The sequence below is a fragment of the Macaca nemestrina genome, chromosome 2 (assembly GCF_043159975.1).
Source record: "Macaca nemestrina isolate mMacNem1 chromosome 2, mMacNem.hap1, whole genome shotgun sequence".
Classification (NCBI taxonomy): domain Eukaryota; kingdom Metazoa; phylum Chordata; class Mammalia; order Primates; family Cercopithecidae; genus Macaca; species Macaca nemestrina.
The window spans coordinates 112,636,639-112,655,822 of record NC_092126.1 but is presented as its reverse complement, the minus strand read 5'-3'; the positions used below and the strand labels follow the sequence as shown (position 1 = coordinate 112,655,822).

The 19,184-nt window shown below is 49.8% G+C and overlaps 1 protein-coding gene and 1 pseudogene across 1 annotated transcript; one reads left to right on the top strand and one right to left on the bottom strand.

Moving 5' to 3' along the window:
- The first annotated feature begins 201 nt into the window (after positions 1–201).
- CIMIP7 (ciliary microtubule inner protein 7) lies at positions 202–18,217 on the top strand. Its single transcript, XM_011739302.2, has 4 exons — positions 202–996; positions 2,593–2,706; positions 16,994–17,050; positions 17,794–18,217. Exons 1-4 carry the CDS (start codon positions 970–972, stop codon positions 18,208–18,210), a joined length of 615 nt encoding a protein of 204 aa, XP_011737604.1. The 5' UTR covers positions 202–969; the 3' UTR covers positions 18,211–18,217.
- LOC139361966 (cytochrome c oxidase subunit 6A1, mitochondrial pseudogene) lies at positions 12,411–13,016 on the bottom strand (annotated as a pseudogene).
- Positions 18,218–19,184: the final 967 nt, after the last annotated feature.

The window sequence follows — 19,184 nt, the reverse complement described above, 5'->3', positions numbered from 1 at the left end:
ATTTATTTGAGACAGGGTCTCATTCTGTCTCTCAGGCTGGAATACAGTAGCACAGTCATGGCTCACTGCTGCCTCGCCGTCCTGGGGTCAAGCAATCCTCCCACCTCAGCCTCCTGAATAGTTGAGACCACAGGTGCGCATCACCACGTCTGGCTAATTTTTGTATTTTTTGTAGAGATGGGATTTCACCATGTTGCCCAGGCTGATCTTTAACTCCTGGGCTCAAGCAATTCGCCCACCTCAGCCTCCCAAAGTGCTGGGATCACAGGCATGAGCCACCATGGTTACTAAAGGGGGTGAACTGTTTAAGTCCCTCTTTTACAAATAAGAGAGAATTCAGTCAATAATTTGTCCAAGGGTAGCTCAGAATGGAACCATAATGTCAAATCTTTGCAAGTTCCTTCTCTATTCTTCTGTTATACTCTATTCCTTTACTCGGCCCTTGAAACATTCACCTGTCATGATTAGCATTCCCAGTCACCACAAACTCCTAAGAGATAAATTGGCAAAGCCTATTCTGAAGCAGTAATTTTATCCTAAAAGCCACCAAACTCTTTAACATTTCTTCTGACTCCATGGAATGCTTTCTAAATTTATATTCCTGGCAGTATGAATGCATAGGTTTTTAAATGCAGGATTTGCCCGCATTTAAAATGTTCTTTGAATATTTCATTGGCTGCGAATCCATTAGACTCTACCATGGAGCCCTGTGTGTTTCTATACATAAGGGCTCTTTCAGGCTGTTAATGCCAAGGGGCAGGTTTTTCTCATAGAGAAGAACTCGGGCAGCAAGGACAAAGGGGCAACAGGCCATGTGCTGCCTCAACAAACAGCAGCAGCATTATGCAGTCACAACCTTCCCTTGTCACTAAGCAACAAAAGAATTGACCTCCAGAGATTCTCTTTCCTGAAGACATCCTCCAAAAAGACAAGAGGGAAGTTTGCCTTTTCTGCTCCCTTCTTGGAAAGATGCAAAGTGCGTTAGTAGGCTCCTGGGTAAGAGTGCACTTTATGTTAATCCTGGCCCCGGCCCTCTGATTGTACCCAAAATCTGACTGAGTCATGACAGTGAAGTGAAGAGGTTTTCATCTGGCATCTAACCTGGAATAGGACCCTGAGCTTCCCACTTCCTCTCCACCATCTTGAGGTCACCCCTGGAAGCTGCCTAGTCTTCCTAACACTTTGCCCCCTTCCATGCATCATGGTCTCCTGCAAGCTAGTGGAAACTCCTAGTCCTCTAGCCACCCCATTTATTCCTAGTTAATTGTTTGAGCCACTCAAACTTTTGGAGTTTGGCTGCTCTCTAGTCTGGGAACATTTTGAGGGCAAATACTGTGTTTTTGTCCATCTGTATTTCCCATGCTCAGCCCCATGCCTGGAAGACAATAAAGGTTCGATAAATACTGTTGAACTAACCTGAATAGAGAGTGAGGGGTTTCTGACAGAGAAGGATAGACAGACAAAGTGATCCATGTCTTTGGATGGAAAGATATGAGGCTTTCTAGTCCTGTTAAATAGCCCATTGTCATGGCCAGAGGGCAGGCTTAGGACGGGTTCTTCTGCTCAGGGTTATAATTGTAGAGGGCCAGACACACCCATCCTCTCCAGGGAGAACTTAGGACAAAGAGGCTGGGCCATAGGAGTTCCCAGACATGATCATCCACAGAGTGTCCACGTAATGACATCAGCACAGTACAGCCCCTTTCTTGAACCTCTGATAGTTGCTTATTTCTGTCTCCTGACAGTTCCTCTCTCTGAAATCCCCTCCAGGCCAGGCGTGGTGGCTCATGCCTGTAATCCCAGCACTTTGGGAGGCCAAGGTGCGCAGATCACGAGGTCAGGAGTTCGAGACCAGCCTGGCCAACATGGTGAAACTCTGTCTCTACTAAAAATACAAAAATTAGCCAAGTGTGGTGGTGGGCACCTGTAATCCCAGCTACTCGGGAGGCTGAAGCAGGAGAATTGATTGAACCAGGGAGGCAGAGGTTGCAGTGAACTGAGATCACACCACTGCACTCCAGCCTGGTGACACAGCAAGACTCCGTCTCAAAAAAAAAAAAAAATCAGCCTGGCATGGTAGTGGGCGCCTGTAGTCCCACGTACTTGGGAGGCTGAGGCAAGAGAATGCCTTGAACCTGGGAGTCAGAGGTTGCCGTGAGCTGAGGTTGTGCCACTGTACTCCAGCCTGGGCAACAAAGCAAGGCTCCGTCTCAAAAAAAAAAAAAAAAAAAAAAACTGTGGGGAGAACAACAAAGGGGATTTCTTCTCCGGCTCTTTAGGGAAGGACCACACCCCTGATCAGTGGCCCTGCCCACAACTCTCTCCTCTGAATGAATGGCACTCCTTCCCTACACATGCATAGCCCAAGTGGGTCATTACAGCTGAGTTCAACTGTCCCAATGATGGATGAAGACACTTCTATACTGGCCCATCTCCAGGAGTGTCCTAACTCCTTAGATTCTTTCTATTCTGTCAGGAACTTCCAGAAGGGGCTTCTGGTCTGGCTTTCCTGGAACCCTCAGTTGGGGACCTGAGGTCTAGGACTCATGGTCGAGATTTGAGTGAGTTATCCTCATTCCTGTCTTGTTATAGCACAACAATGGCTTCTATGGGCACTACAGAAGCCAATTCAAGAGTGAAAGTGCTAGAGAATACCGCCTTGCAGCCAAGCCCCAGCCTCCAGCAGTGTTCCTGCAGCGATGTCAGGTACAAGGCAGACCTGAAGGCAGTGGGGGTGACTGGACCAGTTCTTGCCTCTCCCAGAACCCAAGAGCATCATCCCATCCCTTCCATGGCTGTATTGACACCTATCCCTGGGACGAGCTTTACCTTTCTTCTCTGAGATGTCAGATCTTTCCCCTACAGACAGGGTAGAAAAGAGTGAGTGCCAAACTGAATCGTCTTGCTCACTGCCCTTTCTAGATGGACAAAGGGTAAGGGCCTAGCTGGGGTGGGTAGCTACAGGCAGACAGCCTCTAGAACCCAGGAAGTAAGCTTTGAGTTTTGCTGACAACTATCTTCACATTCAGATTCCTTAATGCTAAGAAAGCCCATGGTCCATCCCACAGCCAGCTTCACAGTCCAGGGCCTTGGAAATTAGTAGGAGGCCTCCTCTGGTCAGGGAAGTAGTACAGGAGGCAGCTGGGTACTGGCCTACACATTTGGCCAGGGAATACTGGAAAGGAGTGATGGCACAGGTAGCCTGGAGTGGCTATAACAGGCTTCTGGAGAACAGGAAAGGGATACAGGGCCATAGGCCCTTTACTACTTACAGGCCTGGAGACAAGGAAGGGGCACCGTGTATCATAAATCAGGGTCATGGCTGGGCAAGGTGGCTCATGCGTGTAATCCTAACACTTCGGGAGGCCAAGGCAGATGGATCACTTGAGGTCAAGAGCTCGAAACCAGTCTGGCCAACATGGTGAAACTCCATCTTTACTAAAAATACAAAAAAAAAAAAAAAAAATAGGCCAGGCACAGTAGCTCACGCCTGTAATCCCAGCACTGGGGTGGATCACCTGAGGTTGATAGTTCAAGACCAGCCTGACCAATATGGAGAAACCCCATCTCTACTAAAAATACAGAATTAGCCTGGCTTGGTGGCACATGCCTGTAATCCCAGCTACTCAGGAGGCTGAGGCAGGAGGCTGGCTTGAACCCAGGAGGTGGAGGTTGCAGTGAGCCAAGATCAGATAGTGCCATTGCATTCCAGCCTGGGCAACAAGAGCAAAACTCCGTCTCAAAAAAAAAAAAACAAAATTAAACCGGGCATGGTGGTGCACACCTGTAATCCCAGCTACTCAGGAGGCTGAGGTAGAGAGAATTGCTTGAACCCAGGAGGCAGAAGTTGCAATGAACCAAGATGGCACCACCACACTCCAGCCTGGGTGACAGAGTGAGACTCGGTCTGAAAAAAATGAAATAAAATTTAAAAATCAGAGTCATAATAGTAAAAAGCATACTCAGCAGAACTCAGAAGGTTATGTTTACAAAGGATTGCTTGTGACAGCCTCAGATAAAGGCAGTCCCACAGGCTGGTAGCAACCAAGTGGTTAGTACTACTGAGCAAAAGGGACAAGGGGGAGGCATGACTTCTAGAATCGAGAAGGAGACAAAGGTATGGAAAGGGTCATCCTGGCAGGAGCAGTAATCCTAGGTAGAGAGACATAACCAGGTGGGAAGTGCCTAGGAGGGAGCCAAGAGAAGAAACACTTCCTCTCTCTTTTCCTCCATCTCCTCCCAGGGCTCCCTGGTGGCCAGAACAAAGGGAGTGTAGTGTTGAGTGCAGTCAGGTCGGCCTCCAGAGCAACAGCTGGGTAGAAGAAGGCCCAGAAGGACGTGAAGGGGTGCCTGAAACAGGTACCACCCACTGCACCTTCTTGCTTCCCAGGCTTTTGCCAGGTCCTATTTGATCTGCCATCTGGATTTTCTATGAATTGCTTTCCCAAGCTGAGACTAGGGTCCTGGAAGCTGCTATTTTATGGAAACTGAACTTCCTCAGCATATGCACTTGCAAGGGCTGCCTGCTACAGCCTACCAAGCCAGGCCCAGATGCAGCTCCAGACTGTCAATCCAGGGCTACCTCCCTTTTGAGACTGATGGGATGTGGGAAGTACAGAAAGAGAAGCAACCCAGAGACTTCCTGTTGTATGTTTGTCATTGCCCTCAGTGGCAGCTCTCCTCCCAGAGATTGGAACATCCTATCAATCTGGTAAACTCATTCCTCAGAGGCCGGGCGCGGTGGCTCAAGCCTATAATCCCAGCACTTTGGGAGGCCGAGACGGGCGGATCATGAGGTCAGGAGATCGAGACCATCCTGGCTAACACGGTGAAACCCCATCTCTACTAAAAAAATACAAAAAACTAGCCGGGCGAGGTGGTGGGCGCCTGTAGTCCCAGCTACTCGGGAGGCTGAGGCAGGAGAATGGCGTAAACCCGGGAAGCAGAGCTTGCAGTGAGCTGAGATCCGGCCACTGCACTCCAGCCTGGGCGACAGAGCGAGACTCCATCTCAAAAAAAAACAACAAAAAAAAACTCATTACTCAGAAACAGACATGTAAGGGACATGTTTTGGCTGCAGATCAATGTAAGGATATTCTACACAAAAAATTTACTAGCATTAGCAGCAGCCCCAAGTAGCGTAATCTGTGTCTTGGATTCAGGTTATATAAATGTCAAATATCATGGTTCTTCCTAGGTCTAAAGTTGTTTTAATTAATAGGACTGCTCAGAGAAGTTGCACATTTTCATTTTGCATTGACTGAGAGGTACCAGGTTTCAGCTGGCAGATTCTAGCTATCGTTTTTTTCTTTTTTTTGAGACAGAGTCTCACTCTGTCGCCCAGTCTGGAGTGCAGTGGCTCGATCTCTCCTCACTGCAAGCTCTGCCTCCCAGGTTCACGCCATTCTCCTGCCTCAGCCTCCCAAGTAGCTGGGACTACAGGTACCCACCACCATGCCTGGCTAATTTTTTTTGTATTTTTAGTAGAGACGGGTTTCACAGTATTAGCCAGGATGGTCTCAATCTCCTGACCTTGTGATCTGCCTGCCTCGGCCTCCCAAAGTGCTGAGATTACAGGCAGATTCTAGCTATTGTTTAAAGCCTTTCTAAGATGTAGCATCCACTCTCCTTTGGTTTGTAAAATTTTTGTCCATGACATACAGATGCAAGAAAATTATTTTTTCTTTTTTTTCATTTTTTCTTCTAAAGCAGATTAATCTCTTTCCAGCCTTCAACTGCCTGATTCTTGGGAAATATAATTCTGGTCCTCTTAGTTCCTCAGGTTGGACAAGAGTTCTGTCTGGTTGGGTGCAGTTTCTTCACCTACAGTGCCATGATTGCTAGGCCCCTGCTGCCATCCCATCCCTCAGTTTACCAAGGAGCCTCCTCTCTTAGTGCAGACTGCCCAGCCCGCACAGGGGCTCTTAGCCCTACTACATGCAAATACTGCCCCTTCCAAGGAAACCCACCTCTCTTCCAAGGCTTCTTTTTTTTTTTTTTTTTTTTTTTTTTTTTTGAGACGGAGTCTAGCTCTGTCACCCAGGCTGGAGTGCAGTGACCAGATCTCAGCTCACTGCAAGCTCCGCCTCCCGGGTTCACGCCATTCTCCTGCCTCAGCCTCCCGGTAGCTGGGACTACAGGCGCCCGCCACCTCGCCCGGCTAGTTTTTTGTATTTTTTTTAGTAGAGACGGGGTTTCACTGTGTTAGCCAGGATGGTCTCGATCTCCTGACCTCATGATCCGCCCGTCTCGGCCTCCCAAAGTGCTGGGATTACAGGCTTGAGCCACCGCGCCCGGCCCCAAGGCTTCTTAAGATGGAATCCCAATCCTAGCTCTACCTTTTCAGAAACCATGGATTTTACCACCTCGATGGAAAAGGAGCCTTGAATGATTAAGAAACAAAGATGCTAGTGATCATTCTTTGCAGGGCAAGAATACCCAGAATTGCCTGGGTAGAGAGGAAATGATTGTGCTTCTCACCAAGCTCCCACAGTTTTGAGAGAACAAAACTCACTGGGCGTCAATAAATTATCCTGCCACTATAGGAATAGTGAATTTCCAGTCAGAGGTGCCTCCGACAGGAAAGACATATACATTCTAGGGCTAAGTGCAATTTGGTAGCTGAGGATAGACACGGGAGAAATTTGGGGGTCAATTGAAACTTGCCCCAGACTCCTAGATTTTAATTGAAACTTTCATTGAAATAATTATCAATTCATAAGCAGTTGTAAAAAATAATAGAGATTTCTTCTACACTTTGCCTGGTTACCTTCAATGGTAACATCTTGCAAAGCTATGGTATAATATCACAACCAGGACACTGACATTGATTGATATAAGCACTAAGGTTCATTCAAATTTCCCTAGTTTTACTTGTACGTGTGTGTGTGAGTGTGTGTGTGTGTGTGTATTAAGAGCTATAGGCTGGGCACAGTGGCTATGGGCAGGGCGCGGTGGCTCACGCCTGTAATCCCAGCATTTGGGAGGCCAAGGCGGGCGGATCACAAGGTTAGGAGATCAAGACCATCCTGGCTAACATGGTGAAACCCCGTCTCTACTAAAAAAAAAAAAAAATTAGCCAGGCATGGTGGCGGGCACCGGTAGTCCCAGCTACTAAGGAGGCTGAGGCAGGAGAATGGAGTGAACCCAGGAGGCGGAGCTTGCTGTGAGCCAAGATGGCGACACTGCACTCCAGACTGGACGATAGAGCGAGACTCCATCTCAAAAAAAAAAAAAAAAGGGGCTATAAAATTTGCCGGGCGCGGTGGCTCACACCTGTAATCCCAGCACTTTGGGAGGCCAAGGTGGGCAGATCACCTGAGGTCAGGAGTTCAAGACCACCCTGACCAACATGGTGAAACCCCATTTCTACTAAAAATACAGAATTAGCGGGGGTGGTGGCACAGGCCTGTAATCCCAGCTACTTGGGAGGCTGAGGCAGGAGAATCACTTGAACCCAGGAGGCAGAGATTGTGGTGAGCCAAGATTGCTCCATTGTACTCCAGCCTGGGCAACAAGAGCAAAACTCTGTCTCAAAAAAAGAAAAAACAAACAAACAAACAAAAAGAGCTATAAAATTTTAGCTGGGCGCCCAGCACTTTGGGAGGTTCAGGTGGGCGGATCATGAGGCCAGGAGTTTGAGACTGGCCAACATAGTGAAACCCTATCTCTACTAAAAACACAAAAAATTGGCAGGGCATGGTGGCAGGCACCTGTAATCCAAGCTACTTGGGAGGCTGAGGCAGGAGAACAGCTTGAACCCAGGAGGCAGAGGTTGCAGTGGACTGAGATCGAGCCACTGTACTCCAGCCCGGGGAACAATATGACACACTGTCTCGAAAAAAAAAAAAAAGAGCTTTAAAATGTTATCGCCAATGTAGTTTTGTGTATCTAACACCACAGTTGACTGTGGTGGTAGACCAACATCACAAGGGATCCCTGGTGCTGCTCTGTTTTTGTTTTTGTTTTTTTTCAAGTTTCGCTCTTGTTGCCGGGGCTGGAGTGCAATGGTGTGATCTCGGCTCACTGAAACTTCTGCCTCACGGGTTCAAGCAAATCTCCCGCCTCAGCCTCCCAAGTAGCTGGGATTACAGGTGCCCACTACTGTGTCCAGCTAATTTTTTTGTATTTTTAGTAGAGACGGGGTCTTACCATATTGCCCTGGTTGGTCTCAACCTCCTGACCTAGGGTGATCTGCCTGCCTCAGCTTCCCAAAGTGTCAGGATTACAGGTGTGAGTAACCCCGCCTGGTCTATGTAATTTTTTTTTTTTTTTTTTGAGACGGAGTCTTGCTCTGTCACCCAGGCTGGAGTGCAGTGGCCGGATCTCAGCTCACTGCAAGCTCCGCCTCCCGGGTTCACGCCATTCTCCTGCCTCAGCCTCCGGAGTAGCTGGGACTACAGGCGCCCGCCACCTCGCCCGGCTAGTTTTTTTATATGTTTTAGTAGAGACGGGGTTTCACCGGGTTAGCCAGGATGGTCTCGATCTCCTGACCTCGTGATCCACCCGTCTCGGCCTCCCAAAGTGCTGGGATTACAGGCGTGAGCCACCGCGCCCGGCCTTTTTTTTTTCTTTAAGACAGTGTTGTTCTGTCACCTAAGCTGGAGTGCAGTGTCATGATCTCGGCTCACTGCAACCTCTGCCTCCCGGGTTCAAGCGATTCTCCTGCCTCAGCCTCCTGAGTAGCTGGGATTACAGGTATGCACCACCACACCCGGGTAATTTTGTATTTTTAGGAGAGACGGGGTTTTTCCATGTTGGTCAGGCTGGTCTTGAACTCCTGACCTCAGGTGATCAACCTGCCTTGGCCCCACAAAGTTACAGGCGTGAACCACTGTGCCCGGCCCCCACTTCTTTTTTTTTTTTAAGATGGAGTCTCACTCTTTCACCCAGGCTGGAGTGCAGTGGCGCTATCTTGGCTCACTGCAAGCGCAGCCTCCTGGGTTCACGCCATTCTCCTGCCTCAGCCTCCCGAGTAGCTGGGACTACAGGCACCCGCCACCATGCCTGGCTTTTTTTTTTTTTTTTTTTTTTTTTGTATTTTTTAGTAGACACAGGGTTTCATTGTGTTAGCCAGGATGGTCTCGATCTCCTGACCTCGTGATCCACCCGTCTCAGCCTCCCAAAGTGCTGGGATTACAGGCGTGAGCCACCGCGCCCGGCCCCCATTTCTAAATCAATCTCCCATTTCTAAAATTTTGTCACTTAAAAATGTTACAGACAGGGTGCAGTGGCTCACCTCTGTAATCCCAGCACTTTGGGAGGCCAAGGTGGGTGGATCGCTTAAGGCCAGGAGTTCGAGACCAGCCTGGCCAACATGGTGAAACCTTATCTCTACTAAAAATACAAAAAATTAGGCCGGGCGCGGTGGCTCACGCCTGTAATCCCAGCACTTTGGGAGGCCGAGGTGGGCGGATCATGAGGTCAGGAGATCGAGACCATCTTGGCTAACACGGTGAAACCCCATCTCTACTAAAAACACAAAAAAATTAGCTGGGCTTGGTGGCAGGCGCCTGTAGTCCCAGCTACTCGGGAGGCTGAGGCAGGAGAATGGCGTGAACCCAGGAGGCGGAGCTTGCAGTGAGCCGAGATCGCGCCACTGCACTCCAGCCTGGGCGAAAGAGCGAGACTCCGTCTCAAAAAAAAAAAAAAAAATTTAGCTGAGTTTGGTGGCTCACGCCTGTAATCACAGCTACTCGGGAAGCTGAGGCAGGAGAATCGCTTGAACTGGGAGGCAGAGGTTGTGGTGTGCCAAGATCACGCCACTGCACTCCAGCCCAAGTGACAGAGCAAGACTCCATCTCAAAAAAAAAAAAAAAAATTGCATAGGCCAGTTGTGGTGGGTCATGCCTGTAATCCAAACACTTTGGGAAGACAAGGCAGCAGACTGCTGGAGGTCAGGAGTTTGAGACCAACCAGGGCAATATGGTGAAACTCCGTCTCTGGTAAAAATACAAAAATTAGTCAGTGTCGTGGCACATGCCTGTCATCCCAGCTACTTGGGAGGCTGAGGCATAAGAAGCTCTTGAACCTGGGAGGTGGAGGTTGCGGCAAGCCAAAATCAAGCCACTGCACTCTAGCCTGGGCGACACAGTGAGACTCCGTCTCAAAAAAGTAATTATTTTATTTTATTTTATTTTTTGAGACGGAGTCTCGCCTGTCGCCCAGGCTGGAGTGCAGTGGTGTGATCTCGGCTCACTGCAAGCTCTGCCTCCCGGGTTCACACCATTCTCCTGCCTCAGCCTCCCGGTAGCTGGGACTACAGGCGCCCGCCACCTCGCCCGGCTAGTTTTTTGTATTTTTAGTAGAGACGGGGTTTCACCGTGTTAGCCAGGATGGTCTCGATCTCCTGACCTCGTGATCCGCCCGTCTCAGCCTCCCAAAGTGCTGGGATTACAGGCTTGAGCCACCGCGCCTGGCAAAAATATAATTAAATTAAATTAAAATGTTATATAAAGCTGGGCACAGTGGCTCATGCCTCTAATCCCAGCACTTTTGGGAGGCCAAGGCAGGAGGATTGCTTGAGCCCAAGAGTTCAAGATCAGCCTGGGCAACATAATGAGAACTCATCTCGAAAAACAGTTAAACAATTAGCCAGGCATGGTGGCATGCACCTGTGGTACCAGCTACTCGGGAGGCTGAGGTAGAAGGATTGCTTGATCCCAGGAGGTCAAGGCTGAAGTGAGCCATGATTGTGTCACCACACTCCAGCCTGGCAACAAAGTGAGACCCTGTCTCAAAAACAGTTACGTAAATAGAATAATACAATATGCACTCTTTGGACACTATTTTTGCAGCATAATTTCCTAGAGATTCATCCAAATTAGGCCAGATGCGGTGGCTCACACTTGTAATCCCAGCACTTTGGGGGGCCGAGGCGGGCAGATCACAAGGTCAGGAGATTGAGACCATCCTGGCTAACACGGTGAAACCCCGTCTCTACTAAAAATACAAAAAAATTAGCCGGGCGCCGTGGCGGGCGCCTGTAGTCCCAGCTACTCAGGTGGCTGAGGCAGGAGAATGGCATGATCCCGGGAGGCGAAGCTTGCAGTGAGCCGAGATAGTGCCACTGCACTCCAGCCAGGGGGACAGAGCAAGACTCCGTCTCAAAAAAAAAAAAAGAGATTCATCCAAATGATTGTGTTTATCAATAGTACATTTATTTTCATTACTGAGTAGTATTCCTTGGTACCAACTTACCAGTTTGTTTAATCATTCATCTGTTAAAGGATATCTGACCTGATTCCAGTTTTTGGCTCATACAAGTAAAGCTTTTAAGAATATTTGTGGGCCAGGCGGGCTCAAGCCTGTAATCCCAGCACTTTGGGAGGCCGAGACGGGCGGATCACAAGGTCAGGAGATCGAGACCATCCTGGCTAACACGGTGAAACCCCGTCTCTACTAAAAAATACAAAAACCTAGCTGGGCGAGGTGGCGGGCGTCTGTAGTCCCAGCTACTCGGGAGGCTGAGGCAGGAGAATGGTGTGAACCCGGGAGGCGGAGCTTGCAGTGAGCTGAGATCCGGCCACTGCACTCCAGTCTGGGCGACAAAGCGAGACTCTGTCTCAACCAAAAAAAAAAAAAAAAAAAAGAATATTTGTGTATAAATTTTTGGTTGAACATAAGTTTTTGTCTCTCTGGGATAAATGCCCAGGAATACAATTGCTGGGTCACGTAGTAGTTGCATGTTTAGTGTTATTGTTTTGTTTTGTTTTGTTTTATTTTGTTTTGAGACAGAGTCTCGCTCTGTCGGCCAGGCTGGAGTACAATGGCACAATCGCAGCTCACTGCAACCTCCGCCTCCCGGGCTCAAGCAGTTCTCCTGCCTCAGCCTCCTGAGTAGCTAGGATTACAGGTGTGTGCCACCACGCGTGGCTAATTTTTGTATTTTTAGTAGAGACAGGGTTTCACCATGTTGGCCAGGCTGGTCTTGAACTCCTGACCTCAGGTAATCCACCCACCTCAGCCTACCAAAATGCTGGGATTACAAATATGAGCCACCGAGGCTGGCTGCATGTTTAGTATTTTTGTTGTTGTTGTTGTTTTGTTTGTTTGTTTTTTGAGATGGAGTCTCACTCTGTAACCCAGGCTGTAGTGCAGTGGCACCATCTTGGCTCACTGCAACCTCCGCCTCCCAGGTTCAAGCAATTCTCCTGCCTCAGCCTCCCGAGTAGCTGGGATTACAGGAGGCTGCCACCACGCCTGGCTAATTTTTTTTTTTTTTTCTGTATTTTTTAGTGGAGACGGGGTTTCACCATCTTGGCCAGGCTGGTCTTGAACTCCTGACCTCGTGATTCACCTACCTTGGCCTCCCAAAGTGCTGGGATTACAGGCATGAGCCACCACTCCCAGCCACATGTTTAGTTTTTGTCTGTTTGTTTGTTTGTTTGTTTTTAAGTTTAAGTTATTTATTTAAGCCATCCCCTGCCACAAGCAAAGGGATGGAAGACCAGTATACCAGTCGTCATTTGATACAAGAAGATGAGCTTAAGGTCCCGTATACTTTTTCTGATCCATGTGCAGAGTAATGGTCCAAACCAGTGCTGTGGTCCCTGGTGCCCAGGTAGTGGTCCAGATTCTCTTTATTCATCTTCGTAGCCAGTTGGAAGTGGATTCACATGAGGGTTATGGAATAGAGTATGGTTACCATCTCCCCAGGGAAACGGCTTGGTCCTGATGCGGAGATGAGGGTAGGCGATGAGGGTAGGGTCTCTCGTGCTCTCCGTGGTGTGACTTCAGGTACACATTCAGCATGCTGACTGCCACCCCGGGGAGCGCGACGAAGAAGGTGAGGGTCTTCCACACGCGAGCTGATTCCTCTTCACCATGGGCACCACTCAACATAGGCCACCCCAGCTGTGGGCCGGACTGACCCAGCAGCCAAGAAACCCAGGACACACCAACTGCCGCCATTTTCGACCTGGACTACTCTACATGTTTAGTTTTTAAAAGAAACTGCCAAACTGTTTTCGAGAGTGGCTTTATCATTTTATATTCCCACCAGCAATGCATGAATGATCTGGTTTCTCTGCATTCTCACCAATACCTGGTGTTGTCTCTATTTTCAACTGGAGCCATTCTGATAGATGTGTAGTGATATTTTGTTGTGGTTTTAATTTGCATTTCCCTGATGTTTAATGATAAATATCTTTTCATGTGTTATTTGTCATCTGTATATCTTCTTTGGTTAGATGTCTTCATGTTTGCCAATTTTCTAATTAGACTGTGATTTTACTGTTGAGTTGAGAGGGTTCCTTGTATTTTCTAGTCCTCTGTTAGATATATGGTTTATAAATATTTTCTCCCAGTCTGTAGCTTGGTTTGCAGTGGCACGATCATGGCTCATTGCACTCTTGATCTCTTTTTTTTTTTTTTTTTTTTTTTGAGACAGAGTCTTGCTCTGTCACCCAGGCTGGAGTGCAGTGGCTCAATCTTGGCTCACTGCAAGCTCCACCTCCCAGGTTCACACCATTCTCCTGCCTCAGCCTCCCGAGTAGCTGGGACTACAGGTGCCCGCCACCACGCCCAGCTAATTTTTTCTATTTTTTAGTAGAGACGGGGTTTCACTGTGTTAGCCAGGATGGTCTCAATCTCCTGACCTCGTGATCCACCCGCCTCAGCCTCCCGAAGTGCTGGGATTACAGGCATGAGCCACTGCGCCTGGCTGCACCCTTGACCTCTTAAGCTCACGTGATCCTTCCACTTCAGCCTTATTAGTTGCTGGGACCACAGGTATGCAACACCACGCCTGGCGTTTTTTTAATTTTTTTGTAGAGACAGTATCTGGGAGCCTTGCCATGCTGCCCGGGCTGGTCTTGAACTCCTGGGCTCAAGCAATCCTTCCTCCTTGGCCTCTCAAAGTCCTGGGATTATGGGTGTGAGCCACTGCACTCGGCCTCAGCTTGCTTTTTTTTTTTTTTGGAGACAGAGTCTCTCTCTGTTGCCAAGGCTGGAGTGCAGTGGCGAGATTTCAGCTCACTGCAACCTCTGCCACCCAAGTTCAAGCAATTCTCCTGCCTCGGCCTCCCAGGTCGCTAGGATCACAGGCACCCGCCGCCATACCCAGCTAATTTTTGTATTTTTAGTAGAGACGAGGTTTCACCATGCGGCCAGGCTGGTCTCGAACTCTTGGCCTCAAGTGATCTACCTGCCTCTGCCGCCCAAACTGCTGGGATTATAGGCGTGAGCCATTGTGCCCAGCCTCAGCTTGCATGTTGAGGAATGAAAGCTTCCCACCTTCTTGGAGTTTTCATTCTGCTTGAAGACTACCATCGGACTGTCTAAGGCAGGCGGTTCTAAAAAGGGAACTCTTAAATACATATACAATAAATTCTACCCTGAAGATTCTGGCTCAGGGATCTAGAATGGATTTTTTTTTTTTTTTTTTTTTTGAGACGGAGTCTTGCTCTGTCACCCAGGCTGGAGTGCAGTGGCCGGATCTCAGCTCACTGCAAGCTCCGCCTCCCGGGTTTAGGCCATTCTCCTGCCTCAGCCTCCCGAGTAGCTGGGACTACAGGCGCCCGCCACCTCGCCCGGCTAGTTTTTTGTATTTTTTTAGTAGAGACGGGGTTTCACTGTGTTAGCCAGGATGGTCTCGATCTCCTGACCTCGTGATCCACCCGTCTCGGCCTCCCAAAGTGCTGGGATTACAGGCTTGAGCCACCATGCCCGGCCTAGAATGGATTTTATCTGGGGACCTGCTGTCAGCCATTACCTATACTCCCAAGCCAGCCAAGCCTGACCTCACCAGATCTGGCCACTTCAGGTCTACAGCAGGAGAAACTGAGTGGCTGGGTATGGCTCTGAGGGCAGAAGCCAGTCACAAAGGCAAGAAGGTGGTCTTGGGACAGATTCCTGCTGAAGCCTGCAGGCCTAAAAGATGGTCTTTCTCTGCCTGGGAGTGGAGCAAGGCTCTAGCTCCAACTGAGCCAAAGTAAATTCCCTTGGGCCAGGACCTTCTGTCCCTGTTCATTAATTTTTTTTTTTTTTTCCTGTCGCCCAGGCTGGAGTGCAATGGCACGATCTCAGCTCGCTGCAAACTCTGTCTCCCAGGTTTAAACAATTATCCCGCTTCAGCCTCCTGATTAGCTGGGATTACAGCCAAACATCACCACACCCAGCTAATTTTTTTGTGTGTTTTAGTAGAGAGGGGGTTTCACCATGTTGGCCAGGTCGGTCTTGAACTCCGACCTCAAGTGATCTGCCCGCCTCAGCCTCCCAAAGTGCTGGGATTACAGGCGTAAGCCACCACACCCAGCCTAATTTTTGTATTTTTAGTAGAAACGGGGTTTCAGTATGTTGGCCAGGCTGGTCTCAAACTTCTGACCTCAGGTGATTCACCTGCCTCGGCCTCCCAAAGTGCTGGGATTACAGGTGTGAGCCACCGTGCCCAGCCTGTTTATTGATTTAACAGCAACATTTATTGAGCAGTGCTGGAGTTATAGATATGAGCAAGACAGACTACCTTTGCCCACAAGAAGCTTATGTTCTAATGGCGGGGCATGCGATGTTCTCATCGGTGGGGGGAACATCATATAGAACAATATAGTATGTTAGCAGGTGAAAAATGCACAGTTAGAGTGATGGAACCATTGGCCTAGTGCTCAAGGAAGGAAGAGGGAGGTGTGAGGGAATTATCTGGCCAGGAGAAGGAACAGGTGGTGCAAAGCCCTAAGTGGGAGCACCTGGTATGTCTGAGGAGCAGTGGAGAAATCAGTGTGGCTGGAGGTAACAGAAGGACCAATATCGTGTGAGTCTCACAGACCACTATGATGACTTTGGCTACCACAAATAGGAGGAACTGTTGTGAATTTTCAGCAAATGAGATGTGCTCTCATTTATGTACTAACAGAATTATGCTGGCTGCAAAGTGGACAACAGACTGGAGGGGCAAGTTTGAAAGCAGGGACACCAGGCAGGAAGCTCTTGCAATAATTCAGGCAAGAGGCCGGGCGCGGTGGCTCACGCCTGTAATCCTAGCACTTTGGGAGGCCAAGCCGGGTGGATCACAAGGTCAGGAGATCGAGACCACGGTGAAACCCCGTCTCTACTAAAATTACAAAAAATTAGCCAGGCGCGGTGGCAGGCGCCTGTAGTCCCAGCTACTCGGGAGGCTGAGGCGGGAGAATGGCCTGAACCCAGGAGACGGAGCTTGCAGTGAGCCGAGATCGTGCCACTGCACTCCAGCCTGGGGGACAGAGCGAGACTCTGTCTCAAAAAAAAAAAAAAAAAAAAAAAATTCAGGCAAGAGAGGAATGTGGCTTGGATCGGGGAAAACAGTGGGCATGCTGAGACGTGGTCTGTTCCTGGGCACATTTTGACCACAGTATCAACAGGATACTGGCACATTCAATGTGGGGTATGAGAGAAGAGAATCTAGGGGACTCAAGGTGTTTGACAGGATCTGGCTGCCGTAGTCTGAGCTGGGGGAGGCTGTAGGTGGAGTGTGTCTGGGACGACCCAAAGCTCAGTCATATGTTTGGAGATGCCCAATTGGGCATTTACGTGGAGATGTGGAGTAGGCAGTTGTCTACTGAGCCCAGAGTTCAGGAGAAAATTTGAACTGGAGATAGAAATTCCAGTTTTCAGATGGCATTTAGGGCCAAGAGTCTGGGTATGTTGATGGGGGAGTAAGTGTGGATGCAGGGGAGGAGAGGACTCAAGTGCTGGGCAATCAGAGTTAATGCCCAGCTTGAAACTCAGGCACTGCTCCCCTGATGGGAGGATGTCCTAGCAGATGCCTCCTTATTGAGGACCCTCCTCAATAAGGGTTCCACGGTCTTCTGCTTCAGGGAAAGTCCCAGGTTGAGATATCCCAGGACTGAAGTGTTGCTTTAATTAGTCTCTGTCCTCTGTCTGTTGGCAGTTTAGCAGCTTAGGGGCAGTGGCTCCTGGTGACTTCCCTCCATTAGGGACCCTGAGGCAGTTATCCGGGTAAGGGCGGGTAAATAAGCATCATTTTCCCTATTCACTTTCTTTCTCACTATCTTTCAAGGAGCCGGCGCAGCAACACTTCTTCTCCAAGCATGACAACCGTACTTCCTTTGACAAAGTGAGTGCCGAAGAGAGGAAGAATGGCAAGCAGTCCCCCAGCCTAAGTTGAAGTCTGGACAGAGCAGGTGGTAGGGTGGAGGGGATGACACTGAGGGAGGGCTCCTTATGAAGGCAGAGGAGTGGCTATCTTCCCCCACAAACTTTTTCCTCTGGGAAACAGCCTATTCCCCCAAACAGAGACATCTCTATGTTGGTTTCCTCTGCCAGCTTGCCAGACAATGTGCAAGTATCCTGTGGGCCACTAACTTTCTGGGTGCTTCACCTTAGAATGAAAGACATCACAGCCGGGCGCGGTGGCTCACGCCTGTAATCCCAGCACTTTGGGAGGCCGAGGCGGGCGGATCACAAGGTCAGGAGATCGAGACCACGGTGAAACCCCGTCTCTACTAAAAATACAAAAAATTAGCCGGGCGCGGTTGTGGGCGCCTGTAGTCCCAGCTACTCGGGAGGCTGAGGCAGGAGAATGGCGTGAACCCGGGAGGCGGAGCTTGCAGTGAGCCGAGATCGTGCCACTGCACTCCAGCCTGGGCGACAGAGCGAGACTCCGTCTCAAAAAAAAAAAAAAAAAAAAAAAAGAATGAAAGACATCACTGGGGAGACAGGCCAGGCCAAGGAGGCCAGGGTACAGGCCAAGACAGCCTGGCCTAGGACAGGCATCACCAAGCAGACTTGGGGTTAGGAGGGGTCCAAGAAGGTGCTTGGTGCCAGGAATATGGGCCAATGGCCCGTACCGTTGAGGAGGGCCCCTACTGCCTGCTGCAGGGAATTGGAAGGCGGAAGGACCTGGAGCGCCTGTGGCAGCGGCACACCTTCCTGCGCTGGGCACCCTGTGAGATAGAGTTGCGCCAGCAAGGGCCCCTGGAATCTTCTTACCAGGCTGATTTCCGACCAGGCCCAGGACTCAGTGGCCTCCCCCAGCGCCTCGTCCACTTTGTGCAGGTCCAGCCTTCCCATGCCAGGACCACCTACCAGCAGAACTTCTGCTACCCATCCCGGGGTGGCCACTGTGGCAGTTACAAGGTAGGGCCCCAGGCGCCAGTCACAGACATACTGCCTGACCTCCCAGTGATCCCAAGACCCAAGCTGCTGCAGCACTACCTTCATGCTGGGGTCTCTGAGTGTCTAAACTGGTCCAGAGCATTAAACAAGGACAGCTGACACAGCAGCCTGTGCTTGCAGCCCACAATGGGATGCAGCCCAAGAGGATGAAAGGTAGTAATGGGCTGCCAGGTCCTGTGCCTGTCTTCCATGGCACTTGTGCCCATGGTGTTTGTGTGCTGGGCATGGGAGGTGCTGCTCTGGGATCCCTGCCACTAAGTGAGAAAGGGGAGGCTAAGAGTCCAGGAGGGTTGCCATAGCCACAGCAGGTGGGTTCCAGGGTCCCAAGTACTACTCTGTTCTTGTAGCAAACCCAGCTGTAGAAAGGAAGATTAGAGGGCAGTCCCCAGCCTAAGTTGAAGTCAGGACAGAGCAGGTGGTAGGGTGGAGGGGGTGACACTGAGGGAGGGCTCCTTATGAAGGCAGCAGAGTGACTATCTTCCCTACAACCTTTCTCTTCTGGGAAACAGCCTATTCCCCCAAACAGAGACGTCTCTGTGTTGGTCTCCTCTGCCAGCTTGCCAGACAATGTGCAAATATCCTGTGGGCTGCTGACTTTCTAGGTGCTTCACCCTAGAATGAAAGGCATCACTGGGGAAGCAGGCCAAGTATTCAGTGTAGCTATGGGGAAAGCAGACCCCAGAGACCTGTACTAGCAGGCAACAAAGGCTGGAAGAAGGAAGAGTTAGCAGCTTTCTCAGGAGGCAGCTGCCTTCGAGGGGTTTGTTGGATGGCCACACAGTCCTGTCCAAGAGACGGCTGCCCCACAGCTGAGGCAGAAGGAGACTACCCTGGGCCACAAAACCCACTGAACCACCCCTCCCTGTGGGGGTGAGCAGAGACCCTAAGGAGACACTCTGTAACTTGGATCTGGAGGTCTTCCTAACCCTGTGGTATTTTGTTGTTGTTTTCTGAGCACTTCTCTGGTCATCCTATCCCACCATCCTTTGGTGACATGTGACAGCCCTTCCTTACTGTCCTAGTGCTCTCTAATCCCCATGACAGTAAGGAGGTGCTGTCATCACATGTTGCCA